The sequence below is a fragment of the Nyctereutes procyonoides genome, unplaced genomic scaffold, assembly GCF_905146905.1.
Source record: "Nyctereutes procyonoides isolate TBG_1078 unplaced genomic scaffold, NYPRO_anot_genome, whole genome shotgun sequence".
Taxonomy (NCBI): Eukaryota; Metazoa; Chordata; class Mammalia; order Carnivora; family Canidae; genus Nyctereutes; species Nyctereutes procyonoides.
Genome location: NW_026575134.1, coordinates 17986982 through 18008455, shown reverse-complemented (window position 1 = coordinate 18008455; position 21474 = coordinate 17986982). Strand labels below are relative to the sequence as shown.

Here is a 21474-nt window from a genome sequence, read left to right as displayed (position 1 = left end):
ACGTGCATATGTGTGTGTGTATATATACATATATATATATATATACACACACACACACTTGACTGGGATAGCATTTAAAGCAGATATTAATTCTATTTCCCAGCATGACTATTACTTTTAAAGCATTTAATATGCTTAGGAATATGTTTATCACCGATCATAACGGGAAAAGCATATTATGTAACAAATTAGTGGCCAAACCTAAATGAGTGGGTTCAAGTTTTGTTCAGATGATTTAGGTATGTGATTTGAATGTATCAACATGTTGTTGCAAAATGTGTTACCTTTACATTCATAATTATATGTAGAAATTTTGGCTTGCCTTCTGCTCACACTGTAGAGTATACTAAACACTATGAGGTCAGTAGAACTGTATCTGGTTATCTTTATGGCATCTCACAATATAAGCAAAAGTCAACTCAGTCCCACATCCAGGTGCTCCTTCTAAATAGATTAGACATTTGAATGGATGGTAGCATTCCATGGGTCTTACCCTTTTAAAACTAAAACAGTCCATTTGGGTTTTCTGGTTTTATCCCTTCAAAGTTTTGTGCAGGACCAGCCACTCACACATACCTCCTGATTGAACTCCTTTAGAACAAGAGGAATGTATACAGATGTGTCTGGATGATTTGGGCTCCACTTGATTGATAGGCTTTGATAGCCTATTGATTCAGCCTTTAAAAAAAAAAAAGCCCAAGAAGGGCTACTTTGGTGAATGGAAACCCTGACTTGACAGAAAATCTACCAACCAAGCAGCTTTTTCAGCTTTCCTGGATGCTTGGGACTGCTCTGTGTTTGCAGGCAGTACTAAAAGTTCTGCTCCTACCGTCACCCCCTGCTTGCTTTTACTACAGGAAACACCCACACTGACCCCTGGCATTGCTGCTCCGTAGCTGGCTTTCGCCCGTGTGAGAACTTGCCTTAAATACGCTTTTTCTTTTTTAACTTCTATTGGCCAATGTAGAAAAACCGCTCTTCACCCGGGATGCATCCCAGTTGAAGGGAACATTCCTCAGCATCACTCTAAAAAAGAGCAGCATGGGTTTTGGATTCACCATCATTGGTGGAGATGAGCCTGATGAGTTTCTGCAGGTGAAAAGTGTGATTCCGGATGGGCCTGCAGCCCAGGATGGGAAAATGGAAACAGGTAAGGTGCTTACTGCTCTAGAAATTCTAGAAATTTTACAACACCTTTCTTCCCCCTCACCCAAGGCAAATAGGAGGAGCTTCTTTGTGTGTTCTTAAGTTGGAGGTCAAAGATCCCTTCTCTTTAGGGACACCAGAAATTATATTTCTCCTAAGTTTTGGAGTATCAAATTGAAGTATTTTGGAAATAGCTCTAAATATCATTTTTGTCTCGTTTTTCAGACTGCCCCTTCTATTTGCTGGATTTAATGGACTCTTGAGATTGGCACTTTCCTAATTTATTTTTAGAGTTCCTTCTTAGAGATGTGATTAACATTTCATACTATTCTACCTTATGTTCAACCATTGATATTTTAAAATCTGCATTAATCTTGTGATATTCTCATGCTGAATTGCCCAGGTTAGATATTTAAATATGCATGTTAATCTCATAGAAAAAAATTTGAATGGTATTCATCTTTATATGTCCCCATCAATGTTTTAATATATAAGGGTTTTTTCTATAGTTCTTATGAATCAATTTTCACATGCAGTTAGTTGGATGTCTGTCAAAGTATAATCAAAATTCATCTAACATGGAGATGCAGAGGCAAATTGTTAAAGGCACGGAAGTATAAAATATGAAAGATGCACAGAGGTAGAAAAAAAAGTAATGAACTAAGTGTGGTTTCACAGTCTGATTTTAAATTCTCCTACCTGGCCCATGACCTTGGATTAATCTCATAATTTGTAAATGCTAGTTTTTTTTACTTGGGGGACAAAAAGAAGAAGTCAAATTTGATCTTGTTTACTTAAAATACTGATTCAAGATTTTTGTAGTGTTGTTTTTGAAATACATTAGAAAGAGTATTATAAAATGCAGGGACTATATCTCCAAAGACCTGTATCGCCATTACACATTTCTCACAATGTTGATTTGATTTATGATATCAATTCCCTAAAGTTAATGTGTCCTAGTACATACACAAATTAGAGAATTACTTTTGAGGAAATGTTTTTACATCTCTATGGTCTGCATATTTGTTAATTGTTTTATTACCACTAGGTAAATGGTTCCTTCAGAAATAACTTCTTTTCAGGGTCACTAGTGAGTGAATAATAATCCATTTAATAGGTATTGCATCTCCTGAAAAGTTGAGCAAAGTTTTAAAACTAACCCACCACATTTTTCAAATACTACAGTTGTAAAAACCACGTGTACATCATTTTCTGTAAGAGTTCAGTTAGGGAGTGTCCAACTCTACTGTTCGTCTGGTGATATTTTACTCAACATGCACACCTTCATGTTGCCAAAAAATCATAGAGAAATATCAAATGACTCAACTTAAAATCGTCTTATTACCTACAATTAGAATAAGAGGAAATTATAGAAGGAATACCATCTCAGTAGAGGGACAGGGTTCCCCAAAGCTTTTGAACTTCAGTGAAATACATAATAAACTTCTTTGTTTTCATGATAAGGAATAGTTAGTTATTTTTTCTCTGATCCAACCCACTAGTCCATGTTTCAAAACTATAAAGTGTAAACTTAAAAGACATTTGCACAGCAACGCTTTTTCCCTTCTTACTCCTTTTGCTAGTTTGCTATAACCACAGTCTAAGCTAGCCTTACTCAGCCACAAAGTCAAAACTTTTGTTTAGAATTTAGCACATTTTCTTCATTGTTAATCACAAAATAGGTCCTAACAGAAAAACTTATATCTAATAATATTCACTGCTTCGCTTTTATTCCTATTCATTCAAGAAACACATGTTCAGCTCTTCACTTTCACAAACTTCACAAACGTTACAGTACACAAGGGTGACAAAGATGGATAGGACATGACCCAGCTCTCAGGGAGTTTTATCTAGGAAGGGGCCTCCGATAGCTAAACAAGGAGTTGTAACACAATATGAATAGGATGAATCTGTAATAACCCTGATGTTGGCACAAAGTCAAGAGAGTGGAAGGAGGAAGCAACAGAAATGTTTAAAAAGAAAAGCATGTTCCTAACCACATAGTCTTATTGGGCTTTTATAGAAATGATCATTTCTCTCATTGGAAAAGAATACAATGAAAGTTTGAAATCGGCTGCTTATAAAATACTAAAAAAATTTAAATGTTTATTTTTAGTTGTGAGACAATTTAAGTAAAATGTAAGCGCATTTCTATGGCATTCCACAAGTTAGAATAGGAATGGCTCCTCAGTTCATTCAGTTAATATTTTATGAATATCCATATGTCCCAGGTGGTCTGCTAATTATTAGGGATGCAAAAATGAAGAGACAGATGTTTCTATCCTTCAGAAGCTTAACTATAGAAATAATGAGTAGCATGTTACTGAGTATTTACATCAGTTCAATAAAAATAAATATAAAGTTCAGAAATAGTACAGAGGAATAGGAGATTCAGTCCATTGGGAGGTGCTTAGAGAAAGAGCCTCATAGAAACGATGATGCCTGAAAGAGTTTTGAATGATGAATAGGTGTTTGCTAGGTGTACAAATAAGGAGAGCCATAGGAAGAGGAAACAACATATGCAAAGCCACAGTAGTGGGGGATACCTAGAAAAGGTTTATGTGCCATCACAGTATATGGCAATATTCCAACCTCAGTAGCTATTCATGTGAACTAGCAAATAAAAAGATAATCATAACAGGTAAAGGAGAACTATAATGACATGTAGGAAACATCAAAGAATAGTATATGGTCATATAACCTCAACTAAAAAACAGATATCATAAATGCATGAATACTTATACATAAAATCTTTCTCAAATACAGTTCTTATAGAAATTTTCAACCAATTAGGCATAGAGTAATTTCGACTAATTACTCTATGGCTGATGTTTTCTTTGTGTGTCCCTAGAACCTGAAACAGTGCAAGGCAAATAGCAGGTGCTCAATAAGTATGTGTTAGATGGATGAATGGATGAGTGAATGGATTGTTGGATATACTTAGAAATTAAGAAAGGAAATTTGAATTGGCTAAATTCTACTTTTACAGCATGGCCTGGTGAAGGCTAGTTGGACCTATAACTTACCAATAAAACAAAACAAACCAGCCTTCCAGTTTCTGGAAGAAATTAAAAAGACAAAAACATGTTAAGGACAAAATTGATTTTCTTTTTGTAATGACTATACAACGAACCTATAATCTATAGGTTGATTATAAATGAACCTATAAATGAACCTAAAGATTTTTTTTAAATAGACACTACAGATAAAATGATAAATCTTTAGTATTTAAAAGGTCTGTGGTCTCGGGGTGCCTGGGTGGCTCAGTCCGTTGAGTTTTCCACTCTGGTTTCAGCTCTGGACATGATCTCAGGATTGTGGAATTAGCCAGAGTCAGGCTCCAGGCTCATTGGGGAGTCTGCTGGAGAGTCTCTCTCGCTCTCTCTCTCTCTCCCTCTGCCCCTCCTACCACTTGTGTTCTCTCTCTTTTGCTCTCTCTCTCTCTCTCTCTCTCTCAAATAAATAAATAAATCTTAAGGCAAGTAGTCTCATTTGACATTGAAATAAGCATGAAGATACTTGAATCAATTTTTCTAGCTCTAGGTTTTCCCTAATTTAGGCAAAGAAGCATCAATAATTTGTATGAACACAAAGGAAGATTCCCTCTACTAAAATGTTGACCAAGCGTCCTGCACAATAGAAACAAGCATAGGATGGGAATTCTTTCCTTTTCAGTCAGGACTGATTCAGGGAAAGGGGTACGGAAGAGGAGAAAATGAGGACACTGTGCCCCTGGCTGCTTTTTGACAAGTAATTGAGCCAATCCCCAACGGTCCTATAATGTTCTAGAAGAAGCTTTCTTAGAAGAAATCACCACAGGGCCCAGAAACTATCTGAGTTCTGATTTTTTAATATTCTACATCCTGGCAATCATTTGTAGGCACCAAAGATCCTGATAATATTCTTTAAACTACTTTAAAAATCAAGACTGATATACTAAGGCTTATAAACTGCAGAGCCCAAGAGTTATTTATCTAACATCCTTCAGTGAAAAAGCTTCTCTCATTACACGATGTCTCCTGTTTTTCCTCAGGCTAATTTTTGAATCAAGGCTTGAGGTTTTCAACAAGTGTAAGAGGGAGGAAAGCTGGCCTGCCTGTGAAGTTCTTCTGTAAAATTATGAGGTCACTCCCAATCTATTAGATGTTATTTGCCCTCTTCTAAAACGTATCTGTGTTATGAGTGAAATGGCAAGAAACTGGGAGGCTAGCATCCTGACATTCTCTGGCTCCCCGCACCTCTCCATCCCAGCAGATCACCGTTACTGCTCTTTCACTGTTTGCCTCCTCGTTCTTTGTGTTTCTGGAAGTAGAGGCATAAGATAAATTTTGTCAGAATCACTTGGGGAGCTTTAAAAGATGCAGATTCCTGTGCCCCTGTGCCTACTGATTCCAGCTTCCTAGAAGTGGTTTTTGGAAATGTGCATTTATAGACTTACAAAAACTGTCAAATAAATACATGCATGTGGGAAAAAATAGCATCAAAATATCTGTAATGCATAAAATATCTCCTGTCGTGCCCCTCCCCACCCTCCAGGCCCACATCTCAGAGGCACTCAATCAGTTTGTGTTCTTATAGATGGTAAATACCTTCACACCTCCAATTAATGTGTTTATACTGTTGTGTTGATTTAACAGATTTAGACATAACCTATATTTACTTCCTCTTAGAAAGAAATGAAGATTTCACTCTCTTGTCTCCCATCTGCCTTCTCACACTTTCCCAGTAGAATTTCACAACTAATTTTAGTAATATTTGTACAGTTTTTGCATTACCATGGCTTTATAAATTTGTTCTCTGACCCCAGCTGTGCACCATTAATACATTTTCCCCCCTCAACAGCTTTGAGAAGTTTCACTTTGTCTTTCTCTCTTGCAATCTCTTTCTGCAAATTATTATTATTTTTTTTTTCCACCAAAAGCACCATCACATTAGGTCCTCTAGACAGTCCTCTTTTTTCTGGGCATCTTTTGTCCTCCTGTTCCTGTCTGAGGATAATTGTTCATCTTGACCCTTGGGGACATTCCATTGTGTCTCTCCCCAGCAGAGCCCACCGTTATCCATATCCATACTTCTTTATTTTATGGATGCTCATTTTATTAGAGTGCAGTCCTCACATGTGTTATGATCCTCAATTGTCCATATTTAAAAGTAAAACTGAATAGTTTCTCTAGGGTTCTTAGCCAGGGACGAAATATAAAAGTCTGTTAGATGGGGACATATATTGTTTTTGGAGACATCCTCAGTTTTCGACTCGGGGTAGGTGATGGGAGTTCTGCATACGGTGCCACCGGGAGGCATCTGCTGTATACTTGTGTCAATGCCTCGTAATCCCAGACCCTGAGATTCTGCAGAGCAGCTGACAGCCCTTCTTGCCTGTGTCGCCCCCTCCTCCAAGAACACACTAGAACAGGAATCAGCAAATGCTTTCTGTAAAGGTTCAAATAGTAAATATTTTAGGCTTTGTGGGCCAGGTGGTCTCTGTCACACTGTTTAATTCTGTTGTCATGAAAGCAGCCTTAGACAACACATAAATAAATCAGTATGGCTGTGTTCCAGTAAAATTGTATTTACAAATATAGGCAGCAGGTTTTGCACCATGGGCCAGAGTTTGCCAACCCCTACTCTGGATTAGACCTTCCAAAGCCATTGTAAATTAGTTATCTTGCCTTGATTTTCATTCCATATTCTAAAATTCTCTTGAGCTGTCATGTCATATAACAGCCCCTCTGTCACATAAATGGCTTCTCTTGGGTTCTTTTCATTGCTGTGGGTTTATGCGTTTTAAAGCCTTTGTTAAGGAGGATAGCCATGGGGGATCCCTGGGTGGCTCAGCGGTTTGGCGCCTGCCTTTGGCCCAGGGTGCGATCCTGGAGTCCCGGGATTGAGTCCCATTTCAGGCTCCCGGCATGGAGTCTGCTTCTCCCTCCTCCTGTGTCTCTGCCTCTCTCTCTCTCTCTCTCTCTCTCTCTCTCTCTCTCTCATAAATAAATAAATAAATAAATAAATAAATAAATAAATAAATAAATCTTTAAAAAAAAAGGAGGATAGCCATGTGCAATCAGTCTGTCATATGAAACTAGACATCTTAGGATCTGCATTTTTATACCCACTAAAGTTTGAGAACTACTGCATGTAGTGGTAGGTAGCCAGAAGACTCCTTTTCCATCTACTGTACAACTTAAACATTCTCCATCCTACCCTGACCACCTTGCAACAGAGCCTATGCTCAGAATTGCTTTTAAGGAGTATTTATGAATATTCCTGGGTACTAACTTTTGGAGTAGAGTCCGTGGCCATCTACCTAATAGAACAAAGCTGATTAATCCTTCTGTTTATCTTTCATATCAGTCTAGGACATTGAATCAAGAGCAATTTCTCATTCTGGGGGGAGCGGGGGACTTTAACCCTGATAATATTCTATGCCGTAATTCATATGATCTGAAATCTTAGCTATCCTTTTGCTTGCTAGGGAACTGCAAAGATTAACCTGAAGCTGTGGGTGCTGTGTGAGCAGATGACTGCTGTGCTCTCAATGTGACAATTATCGCCCCTCTTAGGGCAGGCTCTAGTACTGGTTCTCCAGTTAATGGCCACCCAATGGTTTCCCACTCTGCCCTACCTGAGTTTTTTTTTTTAATGATTTTATTTATTTATTCATAAGAGACACAGAAAGAGAGGCAGAGACACAGACAGAGAGAGAAGCAGGCTCCATGCAGGGAGGCTGACATGGGACTTGATCCTGGGACCCAGGATCACACCCGGAGCTGAAGGCAGATGCTCAACCACTGAGCCACCGAGGCATCCCCCTACTTCAGTTTTATTTGATCCTCCCTAACCATTTTTAACTCCTTAGCCATTTAATGAAATTCCATGGTTGTTAACTAAATATCTCTTGAGAAACAGTGTATGTAAAAGAAAGCCCAAGAAGTAATTCAAAAATGTTTTGTGTCTCATCTTCTGTCAACCTGATAACCTGTATCCAGCACAGCCTTCCTTTTGAATTTTTATCTGTCCCCACTGCTCTTACACTAACTGGCTTGCCTTATAAAGTGTCTTAGTGAATCAGCCAGTTCTTCATCATCAGCCTCCACCTCCATTGATCATATTTAGATGGTCCTGTCAATTTCCAGAGGCAAATGAATGAATCAGAGAAATGCAATTTTTCTGTTTGAAGTATCCGTGCAGTTTTCTATTGCAAACCACACCAAAACTCAGAGACAATCAAACATTCACTCATGATTCCACATTCTTGCCTGGAGTCTGTTGGGTGCCTCTCATCTGCTGGGCTCACTTTGGGACTTTCATGCAGCCACATTAATTAAGAAGCCTTCCTGGGGCTGGGATGTGCTGGGTGGTTTCACTCACAGTTGATGCCTTAGCAGGGATGTTTGGGATTCCCAATGACTGACAAGGCACCTCTCTTTCCACATGGTCTCTCCAACACGGTGTCTGGACCAGATTCTGTGGTGGCTTAGGGCCCTAAGGGAAAACTGTCAAGCCTCTTAAGGCCTACCCTCAAACCAGCACAGCGTCACTTCCACCCCTTCAACTGATCAAAGCAAGTCAAAGTTCAGCCCATATTCAAGGGCCCAGAAACTAGGCCCCCTGTTTTGATGGGAGAAGGGGCAAAACATTTCTAGTAATCTTTTATCTACCACAATATCCTTTCTGTGGCTTCCTTGTTTCTGAATTACTTGACTTTGTTCCAGTGTCCCTCAGAAAATTATCTTTTATTTTTGTGGACACTCTACCTCTTTACCTTTCTGACACAGAAGCGTTGATGATGTGTTGCCTTCCAATTCTCCATCGTGCTATGAATAAATAACAGTGAATCATAATGCCTCATCCAGGGAACATGAGCAGTAAAATCACCAGGTCTCCAGCTCTGTCTTCCTAATAAAAATAGAGGAAGTGGTTACAGCAATTCACTGTGTAAGATCTAACAAAATATTGAGACTTAGATCTATGTGAGATAATTTTCTAAATTGCCCCTTGATATTAGACATTTATGAGCTTTAGATGCTCCAAAAAAAAAAAAAAAAAAAGAATCTCGCGCTCTACAAAAGCCAGAAAATAGAATTGAATTTCTAGCCAGCTGACCAATACTAATATCTCTAGTAGAGAAGAAATAAACTGTGCTTGTTTGGCTTGTCAATATATTTACTCTTGATTCTTTACTAACACCCCTAACTTTTAAAACCTCACTTCATTTTGTTCAAATACCTAACATCTCCCCTGCAAGTAATGTGTCTTTCAGGTCAATCACCAGACATCTGGCAGAGAAGGCAAGAGCTACAGTAAACACTTTTTATCTTCTGTACTCCTTTTAGGATGATATATTAGGTAATTCAAATGCCATCATTGACACAATACTTGATTTTGGCTATAAACTGAACCACTTGAAAGGATTAAAAATTGTTGCACCAATTCTTAAAATCATGATATGCTTCAATAACGCATTTAGTTTTAAAAAAGAGGTCTTTGTAACCCAAACAAATGCTATTGCAGTGCCTCTTTTTGGCACATTTCTATCTTTTCTCTTTTTGTAAGTGCCTTGTACAACGCTGTGTATGACCTCTTCTTTTAAAATCAGAACCTAGATAAAAGTTCACTTGAGAAGGATTAACAACTATACAAGTTCTATCTAGTTTTCATCTCTGCCCCAGGCTGAAGAACTGTATTCTCATTTTAGCACAGATATAGCAAAGTTTGTTGCTTTGATTTTGTTTCTAGTTTCAGTGTTGGCATCCATTTGGGTAAAGTCACACAGTAATTGAGTTATGACAGTCATGACCATTGTACCTATGAACACCAAGGAAATCGATGCACTTAAATGTATTTTTCTCACTATTATTTTTTTAAGTTATTCTGCAGAAAAGCTTTACGTTAATTTGCAGTACAGGTTCTCTGGCCCTCCAGGAGCTAAAGAAGAAAGGAGATCAGGCTCCTACTCAGCCTAAGAGCCCAGCTCAGAATGGGGCTAGAGGCTATATATAACACCAGGGATGTTACATTAGAGTGATCTTACTGGGTATGAAGATGTTGATTTAAAAATCTGAAAACTTACTACATTTAATGGAAATGGACTGGAGATTATGGGGTTAATGCTGTCTTTTTATTACCTACTCTATAGAGGAAGTAGTTGGTTGTCAGTATATTAGTGAAAGGTTTTCAGCTTAAATTAGACAGATTTGAAATAATGGCATTATCTAAATGCATTTAATAAGTTTTAATAATTTTAATTTCTTAGCCCTGGGGTCAGGATCACCAGTTCCCTTGCTTATAAATGAAACAAAAGTATCCACATAGGTATGAAGAATACCATATTCTGGTATCTGGATGGGCATATGTGTTTTTATAGACAATGTTAAATTCATACATTTCCTATTATTCTCCATCTAGTAACTAATGGAACTGAGTTCTTGGTTCATCAGGAAATTGTTTGTTTGTTTGTTTGTTTGTTTGTTTGTTTGTTTGTTTTATAAAAGGTGCTTACTTTCACCTGCCCCCTCCTTCAGTGGACCTGTAAACACTTGTTATTTGCCATCTCCCCTTGCCCTCCAGCACCTACCTATAAGCTCTCTGAGGTCAGAGCCTACATCTGACTTCATCAATAATAAATTCCTGAGGCTTATTTACTACCAGTTATATGACATATATTCAACTTGGTGACTGAGCAGTTGAAGGAATCTATCTGTGCAGCACTGATTTGCTTCCATGGACTACTATGAAAGCACAAGATTTACTGTAATAATCGTAGATTTTTCAATGATTATTTATGCTGCCTTAGAGAATTATTTAAGGCTTTTCTTTGTCTAATTTAACCAAACATTTCATATGATGAACTATTACATGTAAAGTACTTAGGATAGGGCATGACATATAGAATCATTTGAAATTGGTAACCATTATTAATATTTATAAGACTATCTTCTAAGAAATTGAAGGAAGCTTTAGCATTCTGGGAATGATAGATAAATGATAAGATTTATGAACAGCTTAGGGTGCTCACCATTTGGACCCTGGGATTGAAATGATTCTGTATGGAACACTAACAACAAAACAACTCTTGCTTCTTAAAATACTTTTCAATTTTAAAGGAGGTAATTAGAAAATTTTTAGAATTGTAGTGCCGTGTTTAAAATTCTTATTCTACTGGTAGATTGGCAGCTGAAGTAGGACATTCAACCTCATGGGTGTGCATAAACCACTGAAAACTGGGCTGGGGTACCATTGAGTCATGCCATTGGATTCTGACTCCTGTTATTATACATGTTGGAGACGCCACTAACCTAACCTTCATCTGTTTAATGAAGCTCCTTACTTTTTGATAACTATAACCCACTCCAAAACAAAAACGTGTCAATCCTGAATCGTGTGAAATAAAAAGAAAAGTCTTAGGGAGGGTAAGATAGTTGGAAAATGCCTGAGGCAAAAATATATATATATGTTTCTGTTAAAAGAAATAATACTCCTTGAATCAAATATCCATATAGGCTATTGGAGCATACCCCTACAGACTGTCATGCAGGCTCGTAAGGGCTCAATGAGTAGTTTAGTTTCCTAGATACACACACATATATCACCATCTACAGATAAGCGAGAAAAAGAGGCAAGAAATATGTCTTCCACTGTTTCCTCAGCTAAGTCTTAGATCTTAGTTCATAATTATAAATCTCTTCGCATTCTAAACAAGAAGACTTCACGGAAGTCAATAGGAGATAAATTGCCGTGCAGACCTTTGTTTATAAGTGTAATTCTGCTGGTTTTTGCAAGCTGCCAGTGAAATTAGAGATGGAGCACACTGGAGTCTGCAAATATCAAAGCTGCTGCAGCTGCAGAAACGTGATTTTCCCGCATCCAGTGTAATTAAGGCGCCTCTCACATGCGCCAGCTGATGATTTGCATGAACTGGCAGGAGCACACACGGTAAATCTCACGTCATCATCAAATTGACTACTTTGTTCAAAAAGCCAACTCTTTAAGGTGCATTTGGCATCCCTTCATGGCAAGAACTATTGTCAGAAACTAAAACATTTCATCACGTAAACGAGGTATTGACCAAAATAAGGGGGGAACTTTGTTTTCCAAAGCCAAGATTAATAACCTAGAACTGTCTTTCTCCACATGATCACCTTTGTGTTCCTTCCCTCTTTGCTTTAAAGTGTTGGCTCCTGAAATTTTCACTTCTCTTCTTTGTTTGTTCTTCTATCCCATTGTCTCACCTGACTAGGAAAGAAAAAAAAAAAAAAACACCTGGATCTATTTCCTCCCATTTTCTCATAAGACAATTAAATTTGGGGAATGAGAAAGCTGACTTAGATTGCCACATCTCTAAATGCAATATGAAGCACTTAACATACTTTCAAGCTTGATGATGGATAGACACACTATGTAGTAACACCAGCATGTTTTTGGAGCAGCTTCTCACGGACTTGTATAGGATTGTGATCCTGAATTGGGACATAAAAACTTTGAAGTATTAGAGTAATGAGGTTGGTGTTAGATGTAGCAAGAGCTGAAATGATAAGAATCCATCCTGTGTGCAGTCAACATTCCTGGAAAACGAGGTAACAGGCTTTTCTGGTCAATGACATTTGCCTACAGGCTACATCTGTGGTGACAGGTGTAATCTCAGAATTTACAAAGAACGACCTCAACTACAAACTAAAAGATATGGAATTGTTTTCAGTGTTTTTCATCAAGGCTGGGTCTTTGGTTTTTTTTTTTTTTTTTAACAAAATGCAAAGGTCATTTTTCCTTTGGAATAAAATAACCACCTGCCATTTCCTAGAGAAAAGGTGACATTTTTCTATGAAAAGGAGACATTTTGCCCAGAGGCGAGTGGAGGCAGTTCCTGGGATTGCCTGACAGTGAGTTTACATAAGAGCAGAGCAAGATGCTGTGCCTCTGGCAGAAATGACATTTTTTCTCCTGCTCCAGAGTTCCAAATTCTAAAAAATACAAAACTGACTTTTTGGTGGTGATTCTGGTCTCTTATTGATGTGTGCAGTGGCATTACTAATTAATGTGTGAATGCATGCCATGCTGAGACAAGGGAAGGTTATACAAGGTGGCAGACTGGAGACTGAGCCCTGAGCTAGAGGTCCAGCACTCCACCTTGGATTTCTGTCACTGACTAATGTAGTTTCACCTAGTACCTCACTGCACAACATCAGTATTCCTGTCTCTTAATAATTACACAAAATAGATATATCCATTTGCTCATTCATTTATTCAGCAAACTTATCATAGGATGTTAAATTGGGTCTTTTCATAGAACTAGCTGTGGTCCCAATACTGTCCCTGTGGCTACTGTGGAACTGCCCTGCTACAATAAACTGCCCCCCTCTTCCTCTACAGAAACAGAAGCTGGAGAGAGAAAAAGAATCTTTGACATAGTTTGCCTTATGTAGGATGCAGAGCTTGTGTTGAGAGGGAATCCAGTAGTCCCCACATGGAAGGGAGGAGTGCTTCCCATCCCCATCTCAACCCACGTGAGGAGGGAGGCTCAAAGGGAATAATTACTCATTGAAATTGAGATTGTCTAAAACAAGGTGTTTAAACGAGGTGTTTTGATTTCCAAATTGGACATCTGCTCGGGCAGTAAGTGGACTTGCTTCCTTTGCCCATCAGACTAGGAAAGAAGTGAATTGGAGAGAGGCGGACGATAGAGAGAAAACAACAGTGAAGCCACTGCACCCAGATTTGGCATGACAAGGCTATGCAAGTTCTCTATGGTTGAAAAGACCTTGGGAAAGAGACCTTGACCTGAGCCAGCCATCTTCCGTATATCGCCCAGGAGAGCCACCTGCTGGGCAAGGAAAACCCTGCATCAACAGGCTGGGCAGCACTCCAGTATGGAGATGAAGGAGGTCAAGCTTGAACCAAATACTGCACTGACCCTGGGATGAATGCACAGACCCATTCCATGAGAGAGCCAGCCCCTAGGCACCTGCCATTCGATGGCTAGTTACCATTCACTAGACAGGCAGCTGCAACCAACACCATTGCACCCAATTGAATAAAAAAGACTTCCTCTCTGGAAGAACTAGACCTTGAAGAGGAAGGGAGAGAAGCAGTGACCCAGGGGCAGACCATGCCTCCCCTGCCTCAAAGCTGTCAGGGTCCTAGTATGAGCCATGCAGAGGATATGAGGAAAAGAGGTTTAAATCAAGTTTAAAGTTGAGGCTTTAATGAGACTAGGCATATTGTAGTCTAAAGTGACCTAAAAGTTAAGAATTTGGGATCCCTGGGTGGCACAGCAGTTTAGCGCCTGCCTTTGGCCCAGGGCATGATCCTGGAGACCCGGGATCGAATCCCACGTCGGCCTCCCGGTGCATGGAGCCTGCTTCTCCCTCTGCCTATGTCTCTGCCTCTCTCTCTCCCTCTGTGACTATCATAAATAAATAAAAATTAAAAAAAAAGTTAAGAATTTTCCCAAGCTATCATTAAGGAAATTGAGAAGAGGATGAAAATACTAACTATAGGAAAAAACACACTTCACATTTTTACCACCCCCTCCCCCCAGATGAGACTGCCCAGAAAGCATGTGTGTGCAGGGAGTGCCCACCACACATCAGCCATCCTTTCAGGTTCTGGGGGCTCATGAATGAATAATACATTAAGGATTGTGCAGTCTGGCAAAGCAACAGAGGTATGTGAGCAATTTCAAATGACACCTGGAGATAAATACTGGAAGAGATGTGTGCAGACTCCTGAGGACTGCGTCTCTCACAAGAGGAGAGAGTGTAGGGAGAGTCCAGGAAAGATTTCACAGATGAAGTGTGATTCCGAGACCTGAAGGGAGATTATGAATCTATTAAGTAGTGCAGGTATGGGGAGTGTAGCATGCAAAAGTGCAGGCATCCATTCATTCAGCAGGCACATATGGGAGCTTTTACTATGAGCCAGGAGCTGTGCCAGGTAGGATATCGGCTTATAAGATGAAAACAATGTGATCCTTGCATGGATCCATGTCTAGGGGACATGGAAAAGTACCAGCTGTTTGCTATGCCTGAAACCGAGGAGGCAGCACAGAAGGAGGACAGAAACAAGTTGAGGTGAAAGGCTGCCCGGAGCTTAACAGGGAAGGGAGCTACAAAACGCACTTAGGAGGCACTGAGGGGTTGTAGGCAGGGCTGCAACTTCATCAAATGTGCATTTTAGAAAGACAGCTCTGGAACCAGTATAAAATACGAATTGTAGAAAAACAGACAAGAATCAGAAGAGAAGTTATGAAATGTTCAGGATCTCTTTCATCTCCCTCCCCACACCAGCCTTCTCTGGTTCTCTTTATGGAGTCCACCAGTGGGCTCCCTTGCCCTAGAGCTTCCAGTTGGGCTTGGTGGGTGGGAAGAAGCAGCTGGCCATCAGAGGGCTGGAAGGGAATGAGGGGTTGGTACTCTGTGCCTTAGTCTGTTTGCTGCCGGGTTGATATGTGCTGGGCATCCATCTTTTGGAAGCTCTGCTCTAACTACGGAGCAGAAGAGGAAATAAAATGGAACAGTAGAATCAGCGCTCCTTCTTATCTGAGTGAATGAGATGAGTGAACAAAGTTAAGTACGTTTGCTTCCTTGAATTGCACGCTTTAGCAAGTAAGTGGACTATGGTGCCTATAATACCACAGGAGAAGCCAGCTTGGAGTGTTTTAGCCTAACAAAAATGTTTTAATAACTCCTAAGCCATAAGGAATTGAGGCTAAGTTAGGTAATATGTGAACAAGTTTTCTATAAGGTTTATGTTTGTAAGAGTCAACATTTATACACATTTGAACAATTGTTCAAAGACAAGTTCTCAATTCCATAATTTGTATTTTCTTTGTTAAATGTTTTATGATTCCCTGATTGGGTTTTTTTCCCAGGGAGGAGTGGTAGCAATAGGATTTACTTTATGTTGCCAGCAAAGTTCATACTTGTTAACAACTCAGTGGGATGGGAAGAGAGAGAATTATATGCTAAAATCTACAACATAGAGATGCGGAAGTGCTTCAGTCATTGAATAGCTGCCAAAAGGAAAAAGCAGCAGCCTTGTTTTCCATTAAATTCTTCTAGGTTTTTCCAGATGGGAGAATAACCACAAATGGGTGAAAATTATACAGACAGATTTTGACTTATTATAAAACATAGCTTATGACAGAACTGAGTTCCGTCTAATAATAATATTCATTAATTGAGTTTAATGGCACTGTGCCAAACTCTTAATATATAGTATCTGATTTAATCTCTATAGTAACCCAGTGGGATAGAGATAATTACTCTTATTTTACAAACAAGAAGACTTATGTTCAGGAAAGTTGAGAAATTAGCCCAAGCTCACACCATTAGTACATAGTAAGGCTGAGAGTCATACCCCTATTTGACTACCATGCTACTACTTTCTAGGAGAACAGTCAGCAACCCAGAACTGGAAGTCTAATCAGAGTCTTATTAATCACTTCTCAGGTATTTCTGCTCTCGTTGGAAGTTGAACCATTTGGCTCATAAAAGTCACCATCTCTAAGGTGCAATATCATTACACTCTTTCTCTACCTGCCTTCTCTTTCTTCCCACCCACTCCTCCTCCAACCCATTTTTCATGAATAGTATGTGTGTGTCTATGTGTGTGTTAAATTCAGTCTGTAAAACATTCTGTACTTTTTTATCAATAAAGAAAGACATTGGGGGAAAGTGCTAGATAGAAGAAAAACAAATCTGTTCCCTTTTCAGTGTTCCCTTATATACCCTGGTACACATATCTTATATACCCCTATCTGGCTAGATAAAAGGAAAATTTAAGGTTAATACACAAAATGAATAATATTTTATAATAACATGTTTTTTCACTTGCCATATGACCCAGTTTTTTGCCCACAACCCTCACTGATTTCAAGGGAGAGCAGAGCCAGCAAATGTATATAGAAGCTATTTCACATTTTTTTAATCAACAAATGGTACCTAGTATTAAGAAGTATTGGACTAAAGATGTTTCAAAACTTACTGAAACAAGAAGACCTATGAAGTAGTTTTTCTAAGTATGTCATTTAGATAACCAAGTTATCTTAACAGAGAACTTAGAGTCCTAAGAAGATTTCACATGATTATTGAGGTTCAAATGAAACTATGTTTTGTGAAGGGAAACCTATGAACACATAAAATAGACATAATTAGACTAAGGTGTAAATAATGAACTAGGATTCCAGGGCAGGTCTCTGAGGCTCCTAATTCCAAACTACTTCCCCCATATAAGCACTTTGGGACCTCATTCAGTTTCAAGTATGGGACAGATGAAGGAATGTAGAATTACCCAAGAAGTGGTCCCAAGATTTTTGATGTTTTCTCAAGACAACTGAGGATGTAGAATCATCTTTGAGGTTTTTACACCAATACAAATACATTATATCTCTTTTACTTAAAGAAAAATGTCTGTCCTTTGTTCACATATTTAAGATGTTGAAATGAACAATAAAGTCCTCAGAGGAAAATTAGTTACAGGAAGAGATTCATCAATGCTGAGTTAAATGCTGAGAATTTGCATCACACTCTGTTCATGTCTAAGACCAACTATGTATTGGGTATCCTTGCCCAGTAGACCTCTGCCATTTACTGGGATAAATAACACAGTGACTGCAAAAAATATTTTGGAAATTACAAAATATGCTTCGATGATAAGTTGATTTTATGATGATTTTACATTCCTAAATATCTTAATATGCTATTTTCTCCATTTTAACTTACTGTGCTGATGTGCATTCTTATCTTTTCCCTTCTGGGTGTTGTCAATCTGTCTAATTAGATTATAGGCTCATTAGGTGGAGGCCAATAGCTAATTCCATGTTTAGTACAGAAACAGTACACTGTTGGTATTTAATCATCCATACTCTCCTGTTCTGGCTCAGCGGGGTATAACAATACATCTTCTGAAAGCTCACTAGAGTGAAAATTTCCCTGCAGAGGACAAGAAGAAAGCAAGAAGGACAAATGAATTTTCATTCAACCCTCGAAGAGTTCTTCTTTTTATGAGAGTATAATAGCTAAGCCAATAACCTATAGAATGGAAAATCAGCCTGAATACATGTAAAAGAAAAAAAATCAATATGCAGTAGTCGTTTTATGCAGTACTATTCAATTCCAAATTGTGGAATTCAATTGACAGTTTGTGGAAACAAAAACAAAAAACAAGATGTGTTATGCCATTTGGGGAAGAAGTAAAGCAAATAATTTGTATATGGTACTTTTATGAATGTCTCAAAACTGTTTAAGGAAAGCTAACTCAGTATTCCTTGAGGAATCACAAATGAAGCAAGAGTAGAGAAAGTATTAATTTACCTAATATATAGGTAAGAGAAAAAAAAAAAAAACCTTGACAAAGCGCCAGGATTCAGAGTTTATCAGTTCTGGGGCCAGATTCCCTGATTGCTTATCTGCTCTCCTATATAGTTTGTAAAATCTATAGGGATTTAACAGTATCTGCTCACTCTGGGGTAAGAATTTAAGTTCTGCCGAAATTCTGAATAAAAAGAGCTTCGCATTTTCTTCTCCTTAGTTGAATCCCTGTTGGTTTGCAACCGAGTTTACCATGGCTCCTTCTGGAGCTTTATTTAGCTTAATTGACAGTGTCTGCTAAAAGCAAAGACAGAAAAAACAAAATTATTCACTTTTCATTGATAGGTAAATTCTTTACGAGTTTACTGATAGGTTAATAACAGAAATTTTTTAGGAACTCTATTTTATGATACATACACAGAGGGCTACAGAGTTCTTTTTCTTGCCAGCTAAGTAAGGCATCACCTGAAAATATCATTAACACCACTTGGAGGTCATGTAGAAATCAACTTAAGGATCTCAGAATGTTTAAAGAGATTGTTCTATAATCCTCTCAGTGTAAAGGAGAAAAATGCAATGTAAAAGATGACTTCTTATCTTTGTGCATCCAGTGTCATCACTGAGCTAAAATTTGATGAGAGAAAAAGGAATGCAAGCTTTTATTCATTGCTTACAATGCACCTTGAAAACTGTAGAGAGAGAGAGAGAGACAACTTTGTATCTGAAAACATTTCCATCAAAAGTGAGAGCTATAGGGAATAAATGGACACTTGTAAAAGAGATTTAGCTGTCAACAATATGAACAAGGAATGTAATTTGAATGTATTGTACATTTCTGAATATCTCCGGTGGACATCCAGGACATATCTGTGCAAGTCCCCAAACCCAAAGACTCCTGATGCAACAAAATATCTTCTGTGATTGATTGTAGAAATAGCAAACCTTCCATCATGGAAGAAGTTTCAAAGAAGAATATGTTTTGGAGTGAGTCGAGGAAAGTATAGGAAATTGTTGAAGCAAAACAAAGTCAATACTGAGAAAAAAGAGAAAGGAAGAGACAGGAAGAGAAAGAGAACCACAACTTCTTGCCGTAAATAAAAAGCATGTTTGTATACCTGCTAATAAAAAGAAGCCTAGTTTTGAGGACTTAATTCTTAGCCTCTTAATATACATTTGATCTTTATTTGAATGGTTTACAATTCTGAATATAATAGAGTCTGAGCTAATTGGCTGAGAATGATAATATCCTTTAAAACTAGCTTCTGGCATAATGTCCAGTCTTCTCCAGGCCTATAATTACTGATGTGTGTATGTGAGCAAGGAACTATGTGATTTAGTTGGGCTCAATGGGCTAGTAATAATACCCCTGATCAGTGTTTGAAATCCTCCAAGGAAGAATCCTGTATGAATAGCATGACTAAATTCTATAGAAAGCAGTGCTTGTAAGAAATAAAAGGAATAACAGAATACATGAACTCCATCATCAACTCTTATTTCTGGGAAAATGGCAAAAAAAAAAAAATGCAACCCTGCCAAGTATATGCCAGCTAATGTGATTCATTTTGGATATGAGTTAACACTTTAGCACACAGATGTCCAGATCCCGCATGATGTCTCTCACTTAATACTGGCTCATATTACTTAATGATTTCACTTAGTTGTGTGAAATCAAAATGCAAAACACTTAATTCCAAGAGGGAAATGACAGAAAATGCTAACAGAAAAGTCGACTTGGAAACTTGGGGAAGTAAGTTCTTTCTTACCTCAATGTCCTCAGCCCTATAATATAATGATTAGATTATGTCTGAGGTCCTCTCCAGCTCTAAAATCATATAAATGGCCAATTATGAACCACACAATTACAAGTCTTGATTTAATAGCAGTGTAAAGCTGGGGTCTTTAAACAGCATACCCAAATCAGCAAACTGGATAAAGTTCATCCATGATAAAGAGGTAGGCCCGACTATTGACTCTGGGAATCCATGTCCTGTCGTCTAGTAGAAATAGCCACAATATGTTGCATACCATTTAATAGAATCAAAATATAAGTACCAACAAAAGCGCAGTCAGCTCATCTTTTGATTTCTAATGAAGACATGCACAAGAAACTATACAGCCCGAAAATGTCATAAAATGTTGAAATATCCTGCAGAAAGACACACTACACAATTACTATAATTGATTGGGCAAAGAAAGATGGCTAAAGGTACCACGCAAAAGGCATTGGACTGAGAAAAAGTCAACTCAGAGACCAGGAGGCCATGTATGGACATGCCCCTTGTTAACACTGATAAACTCTTCCTAATAGAGCCAATTCTAAATTTTCAAAGCTATGGTTCATTGCTCCCCAGAGCTAGTCGTGGTCAGTTTGTGTAATAACTGAAGTCCATCTTCATATGTCATATCAGGCCTTCTTTCTCTTTGCACTTTGCTTCTCTTGATGGTATAACACTTCCTTGGCAGATGCTCTGTCCTACAAAGTTCCATTCTTCTTCTGTGTCCATTCTGCTTTCTCTCCCATCACCACCACACAAACATATGCAATAAATGAGAACTGCTACTTCCAAGATAGCTTTTAATTCAATAGGCAATACGCCAATGCCAAAACATAAATTATTTTCATAGAAAGAGAACATTCCACATTGGTCTGCCTTCTTAATCCTATTTTATTTATTTTTTTTTAAATTTTATTTATTTATTTATGATAGTCACAGAGAGAGAGAGAGAGAGAGAGGCAGAGACACAGGCAGAGGAAGAAGCAGGCTCCATGCACCGGGAGCCCGATGTGGGATTCGATCCCGGGTCTCCAGGATCGCGCCCTGGGCCAAAGGCGGGCGCCAAACCGCTGCGCCACCCACGGATCCCATGCCTTCTTAATCCTATAATACAACTTCCTTTCTTTTGATCTATTCTAGAGAGCTATAAGGCTGAAACCATAGATATCATGAAAAAGCAATAAAGATTTATAAATATTAGTAAATATTTAATTTGGTGCCTGGATGGCTTAGACGGTTGAGTGTCT

The 21474-nt window shown here is 38.4% G+C and overlaps 1 protein-coding gene across 1 annotated transcript in view; it reads left to right on the top strand.

The window, feature by feature from the left end:
• Positions 1–21474, top strand: part of MAGI2 (membrane associated guanylate kinase, WW and PDZ domain containing 2) — a 1298069-nt gene that overhangs the window by 1017207 nt on the left and 259388 nt on the right. Inside the window, 1 exon segment of the mRNA XM_055301214.1 lies at positions 968–1150. Within this exon segment, the coding sequence (XP_055157189.1) occupies positions 968–1150 (183 nt within the window).